General features: G+C 37.1%; 1 protein-coding gene across 3 annotated transcripts in view; it reads right to left on the bottom strand.

Moving 5' to 3' along the window:
* Positions 1-19,622, bottom strand: part of lsamp (limbic system associated membrane protein) — a 292,224-nt gene that overhangs the window by 125,140 nt on the left and 147,462 nt on the right. For 2 of the 3 annotated variants that reach the window (XM_058080760.2, XM_058080761.2), the window contains exon 1: positions 13,189-13,561. In XM_058080760.2, the coding sequence (XP_057936743.2) occupies positions 13,189-13,343 (155 nt within the window). In that variant the 5' untranslated portion in view covers positions 13,344-13,561. Of the gene's footprint in view, positions 1-13,188; positions 13,562-19,622 lie in introns of those variants that run through there. The other variant, XM_058080762.2, reaches the window with a different exon arrangement.

Raw genomic sequence — 19,622 nt, 5'->3', positions numbered from 1 at the left:
TGTGTCTTTGTCTTCTGCAAAAAGGTGTTTGATGAATAGTTAATGGATCAAATCATTTTACATTCAAGGTGTCGATAAGTCAGCAAAACAAGACACAAAAGCTTATTTGTGGAAAATATATTATTGTTTTTGTTGTTCTTGTTCTTTTTGCTCAGACAGATATTTAGATATTTACTCCATAATTTTTTTATTACAGTCTTGATCATCTAAAGCAGGGGTGCCCATGACATCGGTCACAATCACCATGAATCAGACATTATTATATTGAGTAATGACCTCCTGCAATTTCCAAAAGGTTGACAAGCTCGTTGTGAGTTCACTTATATCTCGTGATTGGTTCCTGCCAAAGAAAGAGCTCCTAATTTACTTACTGGCTCGTGAGCGGCACAGTATTTAAACAATTAGTCATAGTTCTAAAGTAAAGGAGATGTCACGAGATGAGAACATAAGCTGCAGGGTTCACAGTTTAAGAAAACACAGTCTATTACGGTATATGTTTTCCGGTTTTATAGTAAGAGGTACAGTAAACCTCGGATATATCGGATTCAATTCAACTGGTTTTGTCCGATATAAGCGAAATCCGTTATATGCGTATACTTGAAAATGTCCGTTTTACGCATATATCGGATTTATATCCGGTATATGCGTAAATCGGATTTTGTCCGTTATAAAAAGGCACTTCCTTTGGGCAATGAAAAGAGACGCAAGGTAATGAGAATTTAACTTTATTGGACTCTGAGCATAACAAATTGTTAATTAAGCTAGGCCCTGTTACGCCCGTCAGGCCTACGTTATTTCCAATAGTGAGGTTAAGATCTCATTCGCTGCTGTGCTAGTATTATTGACGTCACTCGCTTTTATATTTGTCCTAAATCTGGAGCCAGGAGAAAGACACGATGCGGCCATCCGATATATGCGAGGGAAATTGGAACGGGACTGGAGATTTTGTCCGAAATAGGCGAAATCTGTTATAAAAAATCCGATATATGCAATGAATTTTTATTGGAAATGCATTACAGAAAAATTGGTTCTTTTTTATCTGTCCGTTGTGAGCGAATTTCCGATATATCCGAGTCCGATATATCCGAGGTTTACTGTATATCATTTTGATATGTAACTTGCATGCTAAAACAGTGTGTGTGCACATATATCAACAACGTACATAAATACTCCTATTATTAAGATCGTAAATATACTCTATATATATTTTCTATGTTTCTATGTTCAATCTTTGGGGATTTTGGTCGTCGTAAAAAGTAGCTTCCAGGCTGAAAAAGTGCAGGCATCCCCGATCTAAAGTCTTTAGCCCCTCTTTATCATTTGGTTTTATTGCTTAGTCAGTTAGTTATGGTAGTTTGTTACACTTCTGAACATTACATTGTGATCTTACAAATCTTTCCAGAACTTTGAATTTTCTCACACCTCATACCCCGATTTGCACATTTCAGCACCGTCTTCTGTTTGGATGCTTGTGTGTGGAACTCATTTTGATCTGATATCAGAATGTCGTATGTGTGACTTGTAGCACGACACGGTTGATGTCATGAAGACGGACAGAGATCGCTGTGAATGAAAATATACCTATTTGTATCACTCGTTCATGCATGGATAAATATTGTTTCTCATTTTGTTTTCCTATGCACATACTTCTGTGTACTAGGTATTCCTCCTCACTAGTGTACATACCTACCGGAGCTTGCACTGCTACATTATGCAGACAGGTCAGCACAGAACACTGACGTGTGGATGCAACAAATCTGACTTGATGGTTGCAAATAACTATGCAGTAGACCTTCTGGGTCCAATTTGTGAAAATTCAAAAAGCCAACAAAGGACTTTGATGACAAGGATGTATTCCTTGTCCCGGATGCATCCAGTATGTGACACCGCTTGCTTGTCATGTATTGAGGTGCGGTATTATGGTGTAGGAGTGGCACATATGGGATACTTGTACATGTGATTGGCCTTATTAGTTGTTGTTCTTTTGTACCAGTGGTCTCTCAAATGCATGTAGCATAGCGGCTAAGAAAGGGTCAATAGAATAAACCATTAAAGCTTTTGGCTATAATTTATTTATGAGAAACTGCGACATCGACTTTGGTGTAGTTCTGTGCACTTTAAAGGTTATATTTACCTTTACCTTGCTTATTGAGTCAATCTTGCCGAAGCAAAAATCTGCAAATTGCTGCAAATCGGGAGTTTACAACTTAAACCATGTCACTAAAATCTGTACACATAATCACGTCACTACTGGTCAATACTGGTTTCAACAAGTTAGGACTAGAAATAGAGATGTTGTTTCGGTACCGTGTCAATCTGATTTTGGACTCATAATCAAGAAAGGTCTCGAGAAAGGTGATATAGTTTTATGCTCGCTTGGATTTTTATGGCACAGTACATAACGAAGAGACGCAACTATTCCCTGGTACATTTGCATATTATTGTCAATTAGGTATCATGTGTTGTTTTGTGCATTTACCTCAGAGTTGTATATTTATTACATAAAATAATAAAAAAACACGATTAGCGTGTTTAGCGTGTTCAGGGTTATGGGTGTGTCTAGTGTGCCTTTTTTTGGAAAAATATGCGCACACATGCGCAATGACTGTAATGTGATCCCTCCTTGCTAGTTATACGCCGTATAATGTCCCTTTATATAAATGGAAAGACACCAAAACAGTTCGCATTTACTGGGAAATCCCACAGCTAAGCTTGCTAAGCTGGAGACATGTTATGTAATGAAAGCGTTCGCTCCTCAGTCCGCGATACAGGAAGCAGAGAATTGTAATGTCATGTTGTTGTGTAAATTAGTATGATCCCATGTTACTGTTCATAACTAAAAATACATATATAATTACATATAATACATATATACTGTATATATATATATATATACATATGCACACACATACACATACATATATACTGTGTATATATGCATACATACATATATTTTTTTTTTCTTTTTGGCATGAACTACACACAACAGTCAATCATTAATTACATTACAGATGGTATCTCACATATAATGATTAACAACCACCGTTCATTGTGATGATTCAAATGCAAATATACCCTATCATAGTGTGTGACAATCATCAAGCCATTGGAAATATTATATTCATTATTTTCTACTGATATTCTTACCACCAGTTTTAATTAAGTAAATGTTCGATGGAGTGGGTTTGTTCAACATTTTAAGTAGATCACCGCATATGCAGGCAGACGTCCTAGTCACTACTCCCACTCAAAGTGCGCCGAAGTAGGCTGACATAAAGCTGAAAATCCCTGTTCTTATAAAAACTTTCTTATGTGTAGTCTCATCACAATGAGATGAAAAAATGACACAGATATGGCTCAAAAAGCCATAACTGGTACTTGGAATCCAGGCCAATGAGCATTGTGGGACAGCCTGAGGTAGAGCACTTTGCTCACTTGGATGGGAAAGTTAGAAGAAAAACCAAACATACGAATGGAGTTAGTCCGATGTGAGTTTTTCTCAAATACGCTTCATTTACAAAATGTCAAATTATATTATCATGATAAAGTAGATCCCAGATCTTAGAAGGGGTTGCCTTCCAAAACCATCTGCAAATAATGAAAAGTAATTGGGACGCCCATAAAAATGTCAAATTTTCACACCACTCCTCCTCCAAACCCACTTGCTAATTTGATGTCGACATTCTCTGTCGATTTCAGATCAACATTTGCAATATGGGTGTGACTGCTGCAATGATTAGCAAAGATTCGCCTCTAGAACCCTCTACTGTCTTTCTTCAATTCTCAATTAAAACACAATTATTCAAAAACAATTCAATTATAAAATGTATAGGTAATCACCTAATGATTGACAATATGTCTGTTTTTATAGTACATGTTTTTCACACAGTACAATCTAGACAGCAAAAGCACAACAATGGGCCATTTTTGACCATGCATTTGTAGTTTTTGGTGTATTCGGCCATGACTTCTTTGGAAAAAATAAGGTTTATAAAGTCAGTTAAAATTGAAAATAAAAGCATATGTTCCACTGTCTGAGCACCACACATAATAATTATGTACCAGAAAGCCAGACGCTATGATCTGCACTATATAATGTATTTTTTATAGAATTCTTTGCAGGCATATAAACAATTCATACGTCCCGAAGGCATTAAAAAATGCATTTATGAAAGATGGTTTGTAAGACCGTATACGTTGTTAAAGAGTCTGATAAAAGTCATTTCTTCGTTTTCTTTTGAGTTGAAGACACAGACACTATCACACTATCTGCACTAGTTGTTCTGATAAGAGTAGTTAGTAGTAGAGCCCGGCCGATATGAGGTTCTATCTACAGCAGAAAAAAGACAAATATACAAATATGCATTGCGTTATTAACTTAATACAATGTAGCTGCTTTCAAAACATGCATTATATCAAATTACAACTAAATACATTTTCAAAATGATTTTAATGAAGACTTTAACTCAGGGGTGGGCAAACTTTTTGACTCGCGGGCCGCATTGATATGACAAAATTTACCGGGGGGGGGGGGGGGGGCAGACTATATATTTTACACGTAACAGTCCACCTGGTATTATTGTATCTGTAAAATTGTCATGCAATCTGCTATTATTATTTATTATTTTATATTTATATTTAAATATTTTAAAAATAATTAAATATTATAATAATTACAATAAAATTAAAATAATAATTATTAGATTATTATTATGTAAAATATGCAAATATAACAATAATATTATATATAATTAATATAATAATTAGCATTACTATAATAATTATAATAATCATAGTAGTTCTAATAATAATTATAATAATCTAATAATCTAATAATAATAATAATTATTATTATTATTATTATGTGCTTGTGTCCCTTTTTTCAGGAACACTTTGTAAACAACAGACCATGTCAAAAAACGAAATTGATAAAACCATCAAAAGGTTGGCTCAGGCCATGATGCCAGGTTGTATGTTGAGTTTAAATGAAATACTTTGGAAAGATTGGGCGGGCCGTATTCAAACACTTTGTGGGCCGGATGTGGCCCCCGGGCCGTAGTTTGCCCACCCCTGCTTTAACTTGTGACTGCATGTCCGCCTGTACATCCTGCATGGAAGTGTGAGGTGAAGTGGGAAACTGTGTGTATCTGTATATATCTTTATTTTACTTTAAAATGCTGTATAATAGTCTCAGGTAACGGATATGTGAATTAACAGTTGTATCCATCTTATCCATCTTATCTCACAGAGATGCAACTAACATTTCATTAAAACACTGTAATACACTAAAAATTCATTTTTTTCCCTTTTGTCAATTTCGACACAAGCTGCAGCAATATTTGCGTTATAATATTATGTATCTGGATAGTAAGAGAGTTGTGATGAGAGAACATCCATAGGTTGAAATACTGAGCGCATCACAGTACTCGCACGGCTAAAGGGGTACTTATCAAACAATGACGGCAAAATGAAGTGCACCATATGCTTCTGGGTCAGGTGGCATGCTCTACAAACCCAACGGTAGATGCTAACAAGAAGGTTGTTGATAAGTGATGAATTTTTAAAAGGTAGACATGAATAATGGTAATGTGTGGGCGACGGCAGCGGTACATAACTTGAAAACCGGCAGTAGGTGGTAGAAGTATTAGAACTAGCAAATAGTAAGTTGTTACAATGAAAACACAGCATGGTGCGGTATGTGAGCAACCGGCTTTGAGTGGGCCTCTTCCACGGCTTCATTGTGTCCTTATTAAAGGCTCTCGTTTTGTTTGGCACTGAGTCATAGGCTTTCTTGTAGTCAATCCAGGCTGTGCAGAAGTCTGACCCTGCAGTCCTTAGTGATTGTCTTGTCGACCATTAGCTGGTGCTTGGTTCTTTTTGTCTCAGTACCGATTCATTTCTTATTCACGCTCGTGTTTTGGAGCTGTGTGCCTTGTACGGCCATGGATTTTAGCTTCCATATTGTGCAGAAGCATAGAATAGTGGCTTATACAATGCAGGCAGGTGTAGAATACATGGGATGTCATAACTAACTGAGAATGCCATAAACATCCATAATACAGCCCCCGGCTATCTGCTGTTTAACGTCTAAAGGGAGACGTTAAACAGTGATTGTGCCAAGCCACCCTGCTATTAGTACCGATTAGGAACACGGTGATGTGGCGGATCCAGACTTTGTCCCACCCAACCATGACCTGTACTTTGCCAGCATGATCCCCTCTGCCAAAAGGAAGTGCAATGAGGAGGACAATGGTGATAATGTTGAGCAGCCAGCACCACAAGCAAGTACCAGACGGTAGCCTGGTACCTGACGGTATGAAGCTCATTCTTTATGTACTCCAAAAATACCAATACCTTTTTCAAGGGGTAGTGGTATTATACTCATTTTCAGCCATTTGTATTGAGTTCTGGACTCCTGTAGAGCAGCTACGCACAATAACCCACACTGAACGCTTTCGAGATCTTCCAGAATCTACACCTCTTCCAGGTGTATTTCCTTAGATTTTCAAAACGGTCTGTTTAAATGTATTCCGCCTTCGGCCACACCCACTCTACTGTGATTGGTCATACTCCCAAAACAAAACAGTGCAGCAGAGTGGGGGGGGGGGGGGGGCAGGCATACAGTTCGGATCTGGGAAGTCTTTGATGAAAACTGTGATGTCACAGCGAGCCTGTGTTATAAAAACTCTCTTAAACCGAGCGTTCAGAGCCATCACAACCTTTTCTCTGGGCATTCTAACATTCATTTGTAGGTCAGAAAAGTGGAAAAAAAGCATAATAGGTCTCCTCTAAAGGCATTACTAAGCCACGTGTCCTTCCAATGACCAGAATTGCATTTTTCCTGCCAACCTCTGTACAAAGATATTCAATGTTTGCTCTACATCTGAACACCGGAATTGACACAAACTGCCCCTCGGTCATGTGGTTGCAACCCAGTAATTAAAGAGAGCATACTCTTTAACTTCACTGCATTGCCTATAAGTAGCCAGTCACTGTAAGGAATTGCTGAGCATTTGAAGTACTTAGTATGCACTTTGAGTATTTCTTTCTTGCACAACAACATAGTTAAATTGAGTGGAATTGCTTTTATGTAGCACTGATGGTTTAATATTCAGTTGTGACAAAAACATTTCAGGTTGTTGAGTTATTCATGGATTTTTTTTCCCCCTAAAAATACATGATGCATTGTGTAGTGTGTGTGCATGTGTGTGCACGAAGAACATCCAAACAGCAAACAAATGGACAGGGACCTAAAATATAGCGTCAGATTATTCTCTTTGGTTGAGAGTTATGAGTTTGGACTGTAGAGTGTCAGATCCTACTGACCAAGATGAAAGACTTAGAAACTATTGAGAACTATTCAACAAAACTTTGTGCGGAACTTGGTAGGATTGGCAAATTATCCACATAAAAACATCCCTGAGCACTGTCCCCTTCCCGCCACTGTCCCAAATCAAAACTGGGACAAGACGATAATGACTCAACTGGCAGCCACTCAGCACGCCCACTGTGGGATGAGCGAAAATGAAATTGCATTGGAAATCCGACGTTGGCCTGGGCTACACCAGAAGGGATTATTGTGCTGATTGTACTAATACTGTGTCCCTCCCCCTACCCTCTTTCTCCCACCCTAACTCCAACTATTCTCATTCATTTGTTTGTGTATAGCTCTCGATTGGTGCGTTTTTCCACTTCATAGTGGTCATTATTCAAATTGTGGTCATTGTGAATCAAAATATAACTGCTTGACAATTCAAACTTGTTACAAACGAAAACCATAGAGGGAGAAAAATGACTGAGTGACAGGAGACTCCGTACCCCCAAAAAAACATTGCTCACATCTGAGTTGCTGGGAGACTCCCTGGGGACCAACATCACAAATTATCGAGCACCGTTACCCTCTGCCGGGAAGTCCAAAAATCTATTTGTTTTTTCACCTCGGTTTTCTTCAGTCAACTTGACCCCAGTATCCGATTACCACGACTTTCATTGCAGTTTTTCGTTTACGTACTGTGCTTGTGTGTGTGTGATACTTGTTATGAACGGGTATCTGTTATGGATAATGCATTTTTGCCGATAACGAGAATCCTTATTGTGTTTGAATACTTTTCTGTAGTTGTAGTTGCGTAGTTGAATAAAGTGTATTGAAAAAAACGAATTGGGTAATGTATTCACTATTCACTACAATATGTGCCATATTGACAACATTTCAGTGACGGCTGCTATTGACGGGCTGTCAATGTGATGACCATGTCTGAAATTATAGCAATCTGATAAATTTGCTGAACCTTTGTTGGTAAGTTTAAGAGCTAATATTCTAATGATAAAAGACCATAGTAATAAAGAAAAAATATGCTTTCTGACAGGATATTATTATTTTTCAATAATGGCCCGTTTTTCCAAAATTGATATCCCTTTATATAAAATTTGATGAAGTCATTGTTGTCGTTGTGCAGCTAATCGTTTACCACAATTGAATTTTCCCCTACTCATTGTACATAAAAACTTATTTTATGAAATGTGATTCATCGTGATAAAATGTTTTTGTTTACATTTTTTGCCTCTCGCTCCTTTTTCTTCTTTTTGTCTTTTGACGCAATACTGAAAACATGTAACATGTAACGTGTAAACATGTTTCCCTGGTTTATGTGGGAAAACAACTGCTGGGATATACAGTCTGGATTTAATATGCTGTGGCATTCCACCATGCTATCCAGGAGCAGATGTCACGATAAGCAGATTCAAATGATCAGAATGTTCGAGGAGCTCGTAGAGTAATAGAAGACCTTCTGTAATCTTTCGAGTCAGACGCACTATTCAAATAGTTACGCAATCCTCATGGATTCTCAAAAGCACTTCACACTGCACATGTGTGAAAATGTTAATCAAAGTCTAATACAGCGCCTGCCTGTAAAACCAATAATCATTGTCAGATTAAAACCATTGACAGCCTTCTTCAGCACAGAGATTTAAGAGGTTAAGAACGGCTAAGGCTCTACATATGAAGCTGGTTTAAAGACAAATAGGCTCCCACACAATTATAGTCTTTGTCATCAAAGACAGGTCAGTCAGAGGCAGTCCCTATATGCAAATCTTTCCAAGTGACAGACGTTATTTTAATGGTTTTTTTTTTATTTAGCTTTGAGAAAATACCGTATATTGTAAGACAGGGGTCTCAAACATGTGGCCCCCAGGACACTAGTTTGAGGCCCGCGCAAGTTTGATATGGATACTGTATGGTATCATGTACCCAGAAAAAATTACTATGTTTGATTAATGTTCATGTTAAAGGTTAAATAACTGTTAATAGTTATCCTCCCTATCCGTGTGGAAGTGGTAAGTTTTTGGCTATTTAAGTTGAAAGGAAATAACTTGAAGGCTACCGTTTAGGTCGCTAGCTCTCTAGTTTGCGAGTTAGCATGTGTCTCAAGACCCTGCAGTTGCGCAATATGTTGTAAATAATAAAAGTATAAATGTGACTATAGTCGTGTTTTGTCATGTCTACAGGGCTCTAATAATGCTTTGTTCATTTTAATCTGAAAAAAATCATTTGTCTACCCACCAACTATATGTGCTTTCTTAAGTTTTTATTATTTGCCATTTTATTATTATTATTATATTTATTTATTACTGATTGATTTTCTTTATTCTTGATTTATTTATTTTTCATCTTATTTTGTGCAGAAAAATAAAAATTAAGATATTTGAGAACAGTGGAATGTTTTATCAGAGCTTCTATTGTAGAAAATTGGAACCAGAGCACTGAAAATATATATATATATTTTTTTGTTTGTTTTTAATAAAAGCGTTTTTTGTTTTTTTTTTTGGAAAACCTGATGCGGCCCAGCCTTGCCCAGACCCTAGCTCCAGTGGCCCCCAGGTAAATTGAGTTTGAGACCCCTGTTGTAAGACATACTGATCATTTAAATGTGACAATTGTGCCACATTGGTTGCTGATGTAAAGATGCGGTAGCGTCGCTTGTTGGAAAGTTTTAAGCACAACGGAAATCAACTATTTGCTTATTCATTCAGCACGTCACAGCTCAGAGCCCCTGCTTGAATCGCATTGCCTTTTTTGTTTCAGTAGCTAGCCTCGCATCTGTAGGCTCTGTCAAAGCACTTACAGACTGTTTTTTTTTTGTTCGTTTTTTTTTTACTTCAGCACCACACACCCCCACCCACCTCTACCCCAGTATCACCTGTGCAGCCACAGTCTGCTCGAAAGGAGCAGAGGCCATATTGCACCCCGGGGTCATCAATATTCCCTCAGCTTTTACACAACCTGGTTTATGGAATCAAATTCACGGTGCAGTTCAACAAATTACAAGCCGAAGGGTTCCACATACCCTACCTGCATTTCTGTCCCCATATTTTATATTCACGTTTTACAATATGGGTGCTGAAAAACACATGGAACAACTTTACATAAATATGCAATACATTTTTTGCCAGCGATTGCATATCAGCGCCATAATAATGCATAAGGCTAAAAACAACCAATTACCTAAAAATGTCATTCATTACTTCTCTACAAGAGAGGAGAAATATGATCTCAGGGAAGAAGTACATTTGAAACACTTCTATGCAAGGACTACGTTATGCTAGCCATAGCATTTCAGTATGTGGAATCAAACTATGGAATGGATTGAGTAAGGAAATCAAACAATGCACAACGATGAGCCAATTCAAGAAACAATACAAGCAGTTGATGTTTGCTAAATCCAAGGATGAAGAGTCTTGAACCAGTCATGATGTGCTATATATATCACTATATTGACACTTACTATGGTACCCATTATGGCATTGGATGCTCATATCACCCAGTACTTTGGTACGGGACAAAAAATAAAAAAAATAAAAAAATGTTTAAAAACACCCAAAAAATTAATAAAAATTAATAAAATAAATTAATAAATAAAATAAATTTGCTAAATACAAGGATGAAGAGTCTTGAACCAGTCATGATGTGCTATATATATCACTATATTGACACTTACTATGGTACCCATTATGGCATTGGATGCTCATATCACCGAGTACTTTGGCACAGGACAAAAAATAAAAAAAATAAAAAAATGTTTAAAAACTAAAAAAAAATTAATAAAAATTAATCAAATAAATTAATAAATAAAATAAATTTGCTAAATACAAGGATGAAGAATCTTGAACCAGTCATGATGTGCTATATATACGTATCACTATATTGACACTTACTATGGTACCCATTATGGCATTGGATGCTCATATTACCGAGTACTTCGGTACGAGGTACATTATTTAAAAGAACAAACAAAGAAAAACTTTAAACTGTATTATGGAAAGCAGGAAGTGAACAAATGTAACAGTTAGTGATTGTAAAAGTACCAGATGGAGGGGTAGGATTTAATAAGCTTTGCTTCTTCCTACTCCTTTTGGACATGTGGAACTGGGAACTGATTATGGGATGCACTCAATTGTAATCTGATGCATGTTCAAATGAAATAAAACCATTACCATTACCAAAATACTACTCTACTGGTTAAGGAGAGACCCACGATGCACTCCCATCACTTTTTTAAGAAGCAGAGAACACATGCAAGATAATTGCACATACTTCTTCAATAGTTGTCTGTGTAACCTGAGTATTGATATGTATGTTGGATGTCAGTCAAAAAAGCTACAGTATGAAATTCAAACGCCACTTAATGTCAGCTGACCGGTGCCATATGACGCAATCGAACCAAACTACCTTGGCGGGGGTCTATAGAATGGACACCCCTGCTTTAAAATGTCCATAGGCGTGAATGTAAGTATGAATGGTTGTTTTTTTTTTTTGTCTATATGTGTCCTGTGATTGGGTGTTAAAGAGTGCCGAGTGTTCCCCCTCACCCAAATTCAGCTAAATTATACTCTGGCTCAAATCCAACTCTAATGAAGGCAAAAGAAAACAGAACATAGATTGATGGAGTTACTGTAAATTGCTAGCAGACTCTCCTGAGTGCACTGCAAATGATCAAGTTCCTGTACTTTGGGACCCCATGTGGCCAATTTTAAAATCGCATTCAAATCAGCAATGAATATTAATAGTCCAGATGAAATTGAACATGTATTGGATTTAAAATAAACATGCACACCTAGTGCTCAATTATGCCAAATCTTGACTTTTACTACATTGGAGTGAATGGAGTGCAGAAGCATGGAAGCATAATGTTAGTAAAAACAAATAAGTAAATAAATAAAAAAAATATAAATCACGTGGTCTCTGACATCTGTCCAACAGCGTTGGCAGCTTGTATTGTCTAGGACAGGGGTGGGCAAACTACGGCCCGGGGGCCACATCCGGCCCGCCAAGTGTTTGAATACGGCCCGCCCAATCTTTCCAAAGTATTTCATTTAAACTCAACATACAACCTGGCATCATGGCCTGAGCCAACCTTTTGATGGTTTTATCAATTTCGTTTTTTGACATGGTCTGTTGTTTACAAAGTGCTCCTGAAAAAAGGGACACAAGCACATAATAATAATAATAATTATTATTATTATTATTATTATTTATTATTAGATTATTATTAGATTATTATTAGATTATTATAATTATTATTAGAACTATTATGATTATTATAATTATTATATTAATTATATATAACATTATTGTTATATTTGCATATTTTACATAATAATAATATAATTATTATTATTTTAATTTTATTGTAATTATTATAATATTTTATTATTTTTAAAATATTTAAATATAAATATAAAATAATAAATAATAATAGCAGATTGCATGACAATTTTACAGATACAATAATACCAGGTGGACTGTTACGTGTAAAATATATAGTCTGCCCCTCCCCCCCTAAATATTGTAAATTATTCGGTTTCCTATACAATATTGCCCTGCAATCACAATTTGTCTTATAAAGATATTTCCTTATGATTAATGTGACATCCAGTTTGTGTACCATACATTTCTAATGGAATATAAAACATCCCTTTGGTTAGTCTTTGCTTCAACCGGCAGCAGGGGAGGTTTGATGAGAAAAAAAGTTAAATGCACATCCAAATAATACCACAATGATTCTACTGGTTGCATAATGATCATGCAACAAAAAAAAAACAATCTATGTTAACTGATGAGTAAATACAGCGATAACTAAATGATGCATCGCTGCATCCGCCAGCCAAAGTTAGAGAAGGTCTCCCTACCTTATAATGGCCGTGTCGCCCTGGCGAACAGTGATGTTGTCGGTGGCCCGCTGCATATCCACACTCCGGACGGGGAATCCTGTGGGAATAAGGCAAAGCAGTCTGAAAAAAGCAGCCTGCAACTGCCTCCAGCACGATTTGCGTCCGACGAGCATTTTCAAAAGCCGTGCAGCGTTCCTTTCAGCCGCTATACATCCAAGAGAGTAAAGACGGAATGAGAGTTGTTGTCCGGAACTCTCACAAAAACGCGAGTCCAACAGAGTCCAACAAATGTAGTACTCAACGGGGGAAGTCGTGCACTGTTGTCCTCGCTTGATAGCCCACTGATGTTCAATGCTTTTTGCGTAAAGACTCTCCTAAAGTGCTGAGATCTCCCCCCCCTCTCTCTCTCTCTCTCTCTCTGATTATCCAGCGTCTGCCTAAGATGCTCCCGATTGGTCGGGACAACAGCTCCACCCGAGGTCCCCCGATGTACTGTAGGAGTGGTCAGTACGAATACGGGAGTCTGCTTAGCCGTTTTAGGGTGACTTGAGCCCACTTCAAAAGGTCCTAAGCACCCCTATAATTGCAGCTGTTTAGTAAATTAAGGAATAAATCATTTCATATGTGCACATAAACTGCATTGCAACAACTAATACTACTGTAAATGTTATTTATTCATTCATTTTGGGGGTGCTGGAGCCTATCCCAGCTGTCTTTAAGCGAGAGGCGGGGTACACCCTGGACTGGTGGCCAGCCAGCCAATCACAGGGCACATATAGACAAACAACCATTCACACTCACATTCATACCTATGGACTATTTGGAGTGGCTAACTAACCTAGCATGTTTTTGGAATGTGGGAGGAAACCGGAGTACCCGGAGAAAACCCACGCATGCACGGGGAGAACATGCAAACTCCACACAGAGATGGCCGAGGGTGGGAATTGAACCCTGGTCTCCTAGCTGTGAGGTCTGCACGCTAACCACTAGACCACTGTGCAGCCCATAAATGTTATTAATTCATTCACCGGTACACCGGTACACCCTGAACTCGTTGCCTGCCAATCACAGGGCACATATAGACAAACAACCATTCACACTCACATTCATACCTATGGACAATTTGGAGTGGCTAATTAACCTAGCATGTTTTTGGAATGTGGGAGGAAACCAGACAAAACCCATGCATGCACGTGGAGAACATGCAAACTCCACACAGAGATGGCCGAGGGTGGAATTGAACCCTGGTCTCCTAGCTGTGAGGTCTGTGCGCAAACCACTCGACCGCCGTGCAGCCCATAAATGTTATTAATTCATTCATTTTCACATTTTATATTATATTGTTTATTATATTTGGTAATACGAGTGCAAAGGTGATTATAGGGGTGTTAGTTTATGTCTAGAGGGCTCTAATAATATTTATTTAGAACGTTGTAAACACATTTTCTATACTCTAACTACAAAAATATGTATCAATGAGGAATCCTGCTTAGCAGAAATTCACACAGGAACCAAATAACCGCGATAAACAAGGGATTATTGTACAATATTTGTTTATATTTACTTTATTGAATTTGCCTTTAGTCACTCATAGATCATTTAAAGATAGACACAACCATCAAACACTATTGAATGAGTTACTGCATTCTTTGTTGGTAGTGGTAATGGCTTAATTTTATTAGTATTCTCCGTAAACGGGAAAAAAGCCGAAAGAAACAAACAATTTTTGGTAAATAAAATTTTTTTGCTGTCCGGTGTACTGTGTTTATTCATTTATTTTTCAATTTATTTAATTAACAAAGGAAAATAACAAAAAAAAAACCAACACAAAACAATCGAGAAGAGAAGAAACACAAATACAACACCAAAATAATAATAATTGTGTAAAATAGTAATTGTGTGTGTTTGTTTTTTCTTTTTAAAATATTTAACAACCTGTAACAAACAAAAAACAACACAAAACATGCATAAAAATAAGCAGCAACCATCTTTATCATTATTATATATATACTACCCATCACCACCACCATCACTTCCACCGACAACAATAAAAATAGTCACAATGGCTTACGTCTGCATTGCATCTCACAATATCCCCACACAACACAAAAAGATTTTTCACGATATGCTGCACTCTTTTACTTATCTAGCTATCTCGGTGCCTTAAAGGGGAACTGCACTTTTTGGGGAATTTTGCCCATCATTCCCAATCCTTATGTGAAACGTAAACACTTTCTTTCCCTTTTCTGTGCATTATAACACGAGAAAAGCAGTCAATACGAGCTAGCTAACAATACACGTCATGGACGCTTAAGCCCCGACAAAAAAAACCTTTAAAAAAACACCAACAGTGTCCCATTTCCATAACTACCCTGTATATTAACCCAGCTACAGCGATATTGTGATTGTAGCAGCTAACAAAGGGTACCACATTTCTGGCGGCGTATCACAACACCTCGGTAATGGCTTTGTGAATGACGTCTCAGCCGCACTCGCAATGCCTTAAGCTACTCCTTAGGGAGGGAGCACACATCTTATGCTGAAAGATACTACTGATGCTATTCCACCGGTTGGTATCCCAATGAGAGCAGACATTGTAAGTAACTCCTTTGTGTGTGTGTGTGTGTGTGTGTGTGTGTGTTTCACAGCAAAATGATTCTCTGCTGGTGGGACGAGACGTTTTACCTTGTTGACGGAAGTAGTGTTAGTTCCGATCAATGGGTTCGTGAAATTCGTTCCGGTAGTGCTTAAAATCATCAAAATTTGGCAAAATACTGTACTAAATGTTATTATCAATGTATGTGTTCAAGCATGATCACAACATGTATGTATATAAAACAATAAAACATTGATAGAGGTTTTTTTTCCCAGTGACGTGTCTTGTTAGCTAGCTCAAATTAACTTATTTTCTGGCATTACAATGTATACCAAAGTGATATAAAATATTCATGTTTCACATATGGATTGAAAACGATGGGCAAAATTCCACAAAAAGTGTAGTTCCCCTTTAAGTCCAACCTTGCTGTCATTCCCGTTCTGCTTAGGCTTGACCAAGTGGCCTATATGTAAACATGGTAAGCATCTTGCGGTGGCATAGCACAAACGCAAAGTGCAATCACGGACATTGGGTACAATATTGGGTACCCTGCAAGCCACCGAAAACTTGGGTTGACAATCACTTGCTTTAGACTTTCCCGATTAACCAAATCATATTGCAGATGAGCAACGATACACAACATACCAAAGATGAACAGGAGCAGATGCTACTGGGGGTCTATTAATAATGCTATGAAGGTATGACTGAATGACTGAAGTGTCATAGTAAACATTGCAAAAATTGCAAATTGGCTTATGTGTCTCTGCAACATTGCTTTTTTTCCCTCCTCTACAAAGGAAAATGTATCCAACAATTTCAAAATAAAAACAACAATGGAATGAAAATAGTATGCCAAAAAATATTGCAGATCATATTAGCACTGATCTGTGCTAATAATATCTGGATATCATTATTATGCAGAACACTATCTTATCTCATGGTACATACTAAAATAGCAGCATAACAGGTAGGTAAAACACTCATCTAATACTGCACTACTGTACTGGGAATACATTTGCTGGGAAGCCTGCATCGATATAGTGGTGGGTATAAGTCTAATAATGGTCCTTTATGTTTTGTTTTTCTGATTTACATATCTGTAAAAGATATTCCCAGGAAAAAAAAATATTTTCAGACGATAGTAACAAATATAATATAATATATTTCCAAATATAATTCAAACATAAACATGAACACTGTTCCATATCAAATACTAAGATAATTCAAATGTTATATTTCCCACTGAGTGTTGTCTCAGCATCATAATCAGCATTAAAAGTAGCTTTATGCTCGAAGGCATTCACTTATATAAAAAAAGCAGTCTTTGTATCCCAATGCCAAAAAACATTGAATGCTCTTGTGTATGAGACTGTCTGAAGCTAATTATGATTTTGTGGGGGAGATTACATAAATTTTAAAGCTATTGAGCCTGATCCAGTTCTAACCGGAAAAGTAAGAAAAGCATTTAATTGGTATGGAGTGTAATGTAACTTACCCTAAAAAAATTAAAAAAAAACTTTGAAGTATTTTTGGTCTCATTATCTGCACGGCATATTAAATACATTATTTTCTGCTGACTCCTGACCCAGTTGTTTCCATTCTCATCATTCCCCGTGCACGGGCTTAAGATGAAGCCGTAGAACAGAAAGGGGAAGCTGTATAAATGAACGCACAGAGGAGGTACATTGTACCCTGTGGTAGAAAGTTCAACCTGCCAGCAACGATGACTCCATAGCGGTCATCATTTCATTCTCACCTCCTCCATTACCATCTGGCACACGGCGAACAGTCACCTTCTGTGCGGAGTGAATGATACGCTGTAGTCTGCCAACCTGCATGTCTGTAGGACATTAGGTTGAGCAGGAAAGATTGTGACACTTCTTCCCACCTCAACATTCCACTCTGGTAGAAGGTTGCAGTCCATCAGATACAAAACTCACCCTAATATAATCTCGTCGACCCTTCTGACAGTGACCCATACACCCTCACGCTGACACATAAGACACGGTGTACAACATTCCAAACTATTCATATTAGTATATTTTTTTATAATACTCAACAAAAACATAGACAAAACACTGTTTTTGCTCCCATTTTTCATGAACTGAACTCAAAGATCTAAAAAAAGTTTTTTATGAACACAAAAAACTTTTAATAAAGAACAGGTATAGCGTTACATGCAGAAAAAAAATCAAAATGCATCGAAATAGGAGGAGATGTGTCATTATTTAAGGAACTTTGCACGATTTATTGTGTATTATTAATCGGACAAGAGATTAAGACGTGTGTTTCATGGTTATATTTTATATATATAGATAGTTTCTTGTCATTGCACATAATATATATACAATAAAACTTAGTTTAGAACTTTTCTGAATTTAACATATATGAAAATTATACATATAAAATATACAATGTAAAATACATTTGCATCCATCAAAGATGTTCATTCAAAATGCATCGGGATAACAAATAAAAGGGATAAATGAACATTGTTTGTTGACAAAGGAGGCCATGATTGTGGGCTATTTTGCACTAGGAAATAAACAGACTGGTGCTGTAACTGTGTTAGTTGGCAAAGAACTACAACTTCAACCAGTGACAACATCATAGAAAAGTGACATAGATAGGGAATAATGACATCTGGTTTGAAAGCTAACAGACATATTTTGTAATAAAGATATGCTACGGACACAGTTGGACTTGATCTCATCAGATCATGTTGGAATTTGTCGTGTTTACAGCGCAGAGAACAGATAAAAGGAACATTACATCCAAATTCACAACTGATAGATAATGGCATCGTTTGGGAATCAAAGAACACATGAAAGATGATGATTGGTACATGCTTTTAAACAGATAGATTCAAACATGGAACCATCTTGCTTTGAGGCTACAAAGCTAACCAGAGTACCATCCATCATTAACCACTTCTAGGGCTTTCTTTGATTAAGTCTTTTCATAGTCCAATCTTACATTTTACTCGTAGTCTAGTCGACTAATGTCAATTTTTTAATTTTTTTTTTGGAACAGCACAGCCAATGGGGATCCCTACAACTAAATAGATCTCATTTGTGACATTTTCTCACTTCAAAGAAACAGGCTGAAACAGTCAATAAACAAACATGGTAAGTGTTCAACAGTAGTATCTTAAAAGCAACCTATTTTGCTCATTTTCTGCCATTTGTATTGAGTTGTGGGCTCCCGTAGAGCAGCTACACACAATAACCTGCACAGAAAGCTTTTCCCCATCGTCCAGGTTCTGCTTTACATTCTGCAGTGTTCCCATGGACTTCCTGCTTCCGAACCAAACAGTCTGTTTATTACTCCACCTCATACCACTCTCTTGGTACGACCGCTCCGCTGTGATTGGTCACACTCCCAAGTGCTCCTGAGGACTTCCATGCAGAGCCATCCCAAACTTCTTTCAGGGCTCACTTGCATCTGAAATGTACTATTACTTCTAGGGTGTTATGACATTTTGAGTATGGGATTGTTTACTTTTACAAGATAAAATAGTCACAAATAGTTCTATACTGATCTGCGCTTGGAGGAGATGTGTCATTATTTAAGGAACTTTGCACGATTTATTGTGTTTTATTAATCGGACAATAGATTAAGACGTGTGTTTCATGGTTATATTTTATATATATAGATAGTTTCTTGTCATTGCACATAGTATACAATAAAACAGTTTAGAACTTTTCTGAATTTAACATAAATGAAAATTATGCATATGAAATATACAATGTAAAATACATTTGCATCCATCAAATATGTTCATTCAACAAGCTTTTTGTTCTGTGTCTAAATAATAAATACATTTGACATTTTATTCTGTTGACTTTATTTTTGC

The sequence above is a fragment of the Doryrhamphus excisus genome, linkage group LG8, assembly GCF_037039965.1.
Source record: "Doryrhamphus excisus strain RoL-2023G ecotype Guam linkage group LG8, RoL_Dexc_Guam_v1.1, whole genome shotgun sequence".
NCBI lineage: Eukaryota > Metazoa > Chordata > Actinopteri > Syngnathiformes > Syngnathidae > Doryrhamphus > Doryrhamphus excisus.
This window is presented reverse-complemented; position numbering and strand designations above follow the sequence as displayed.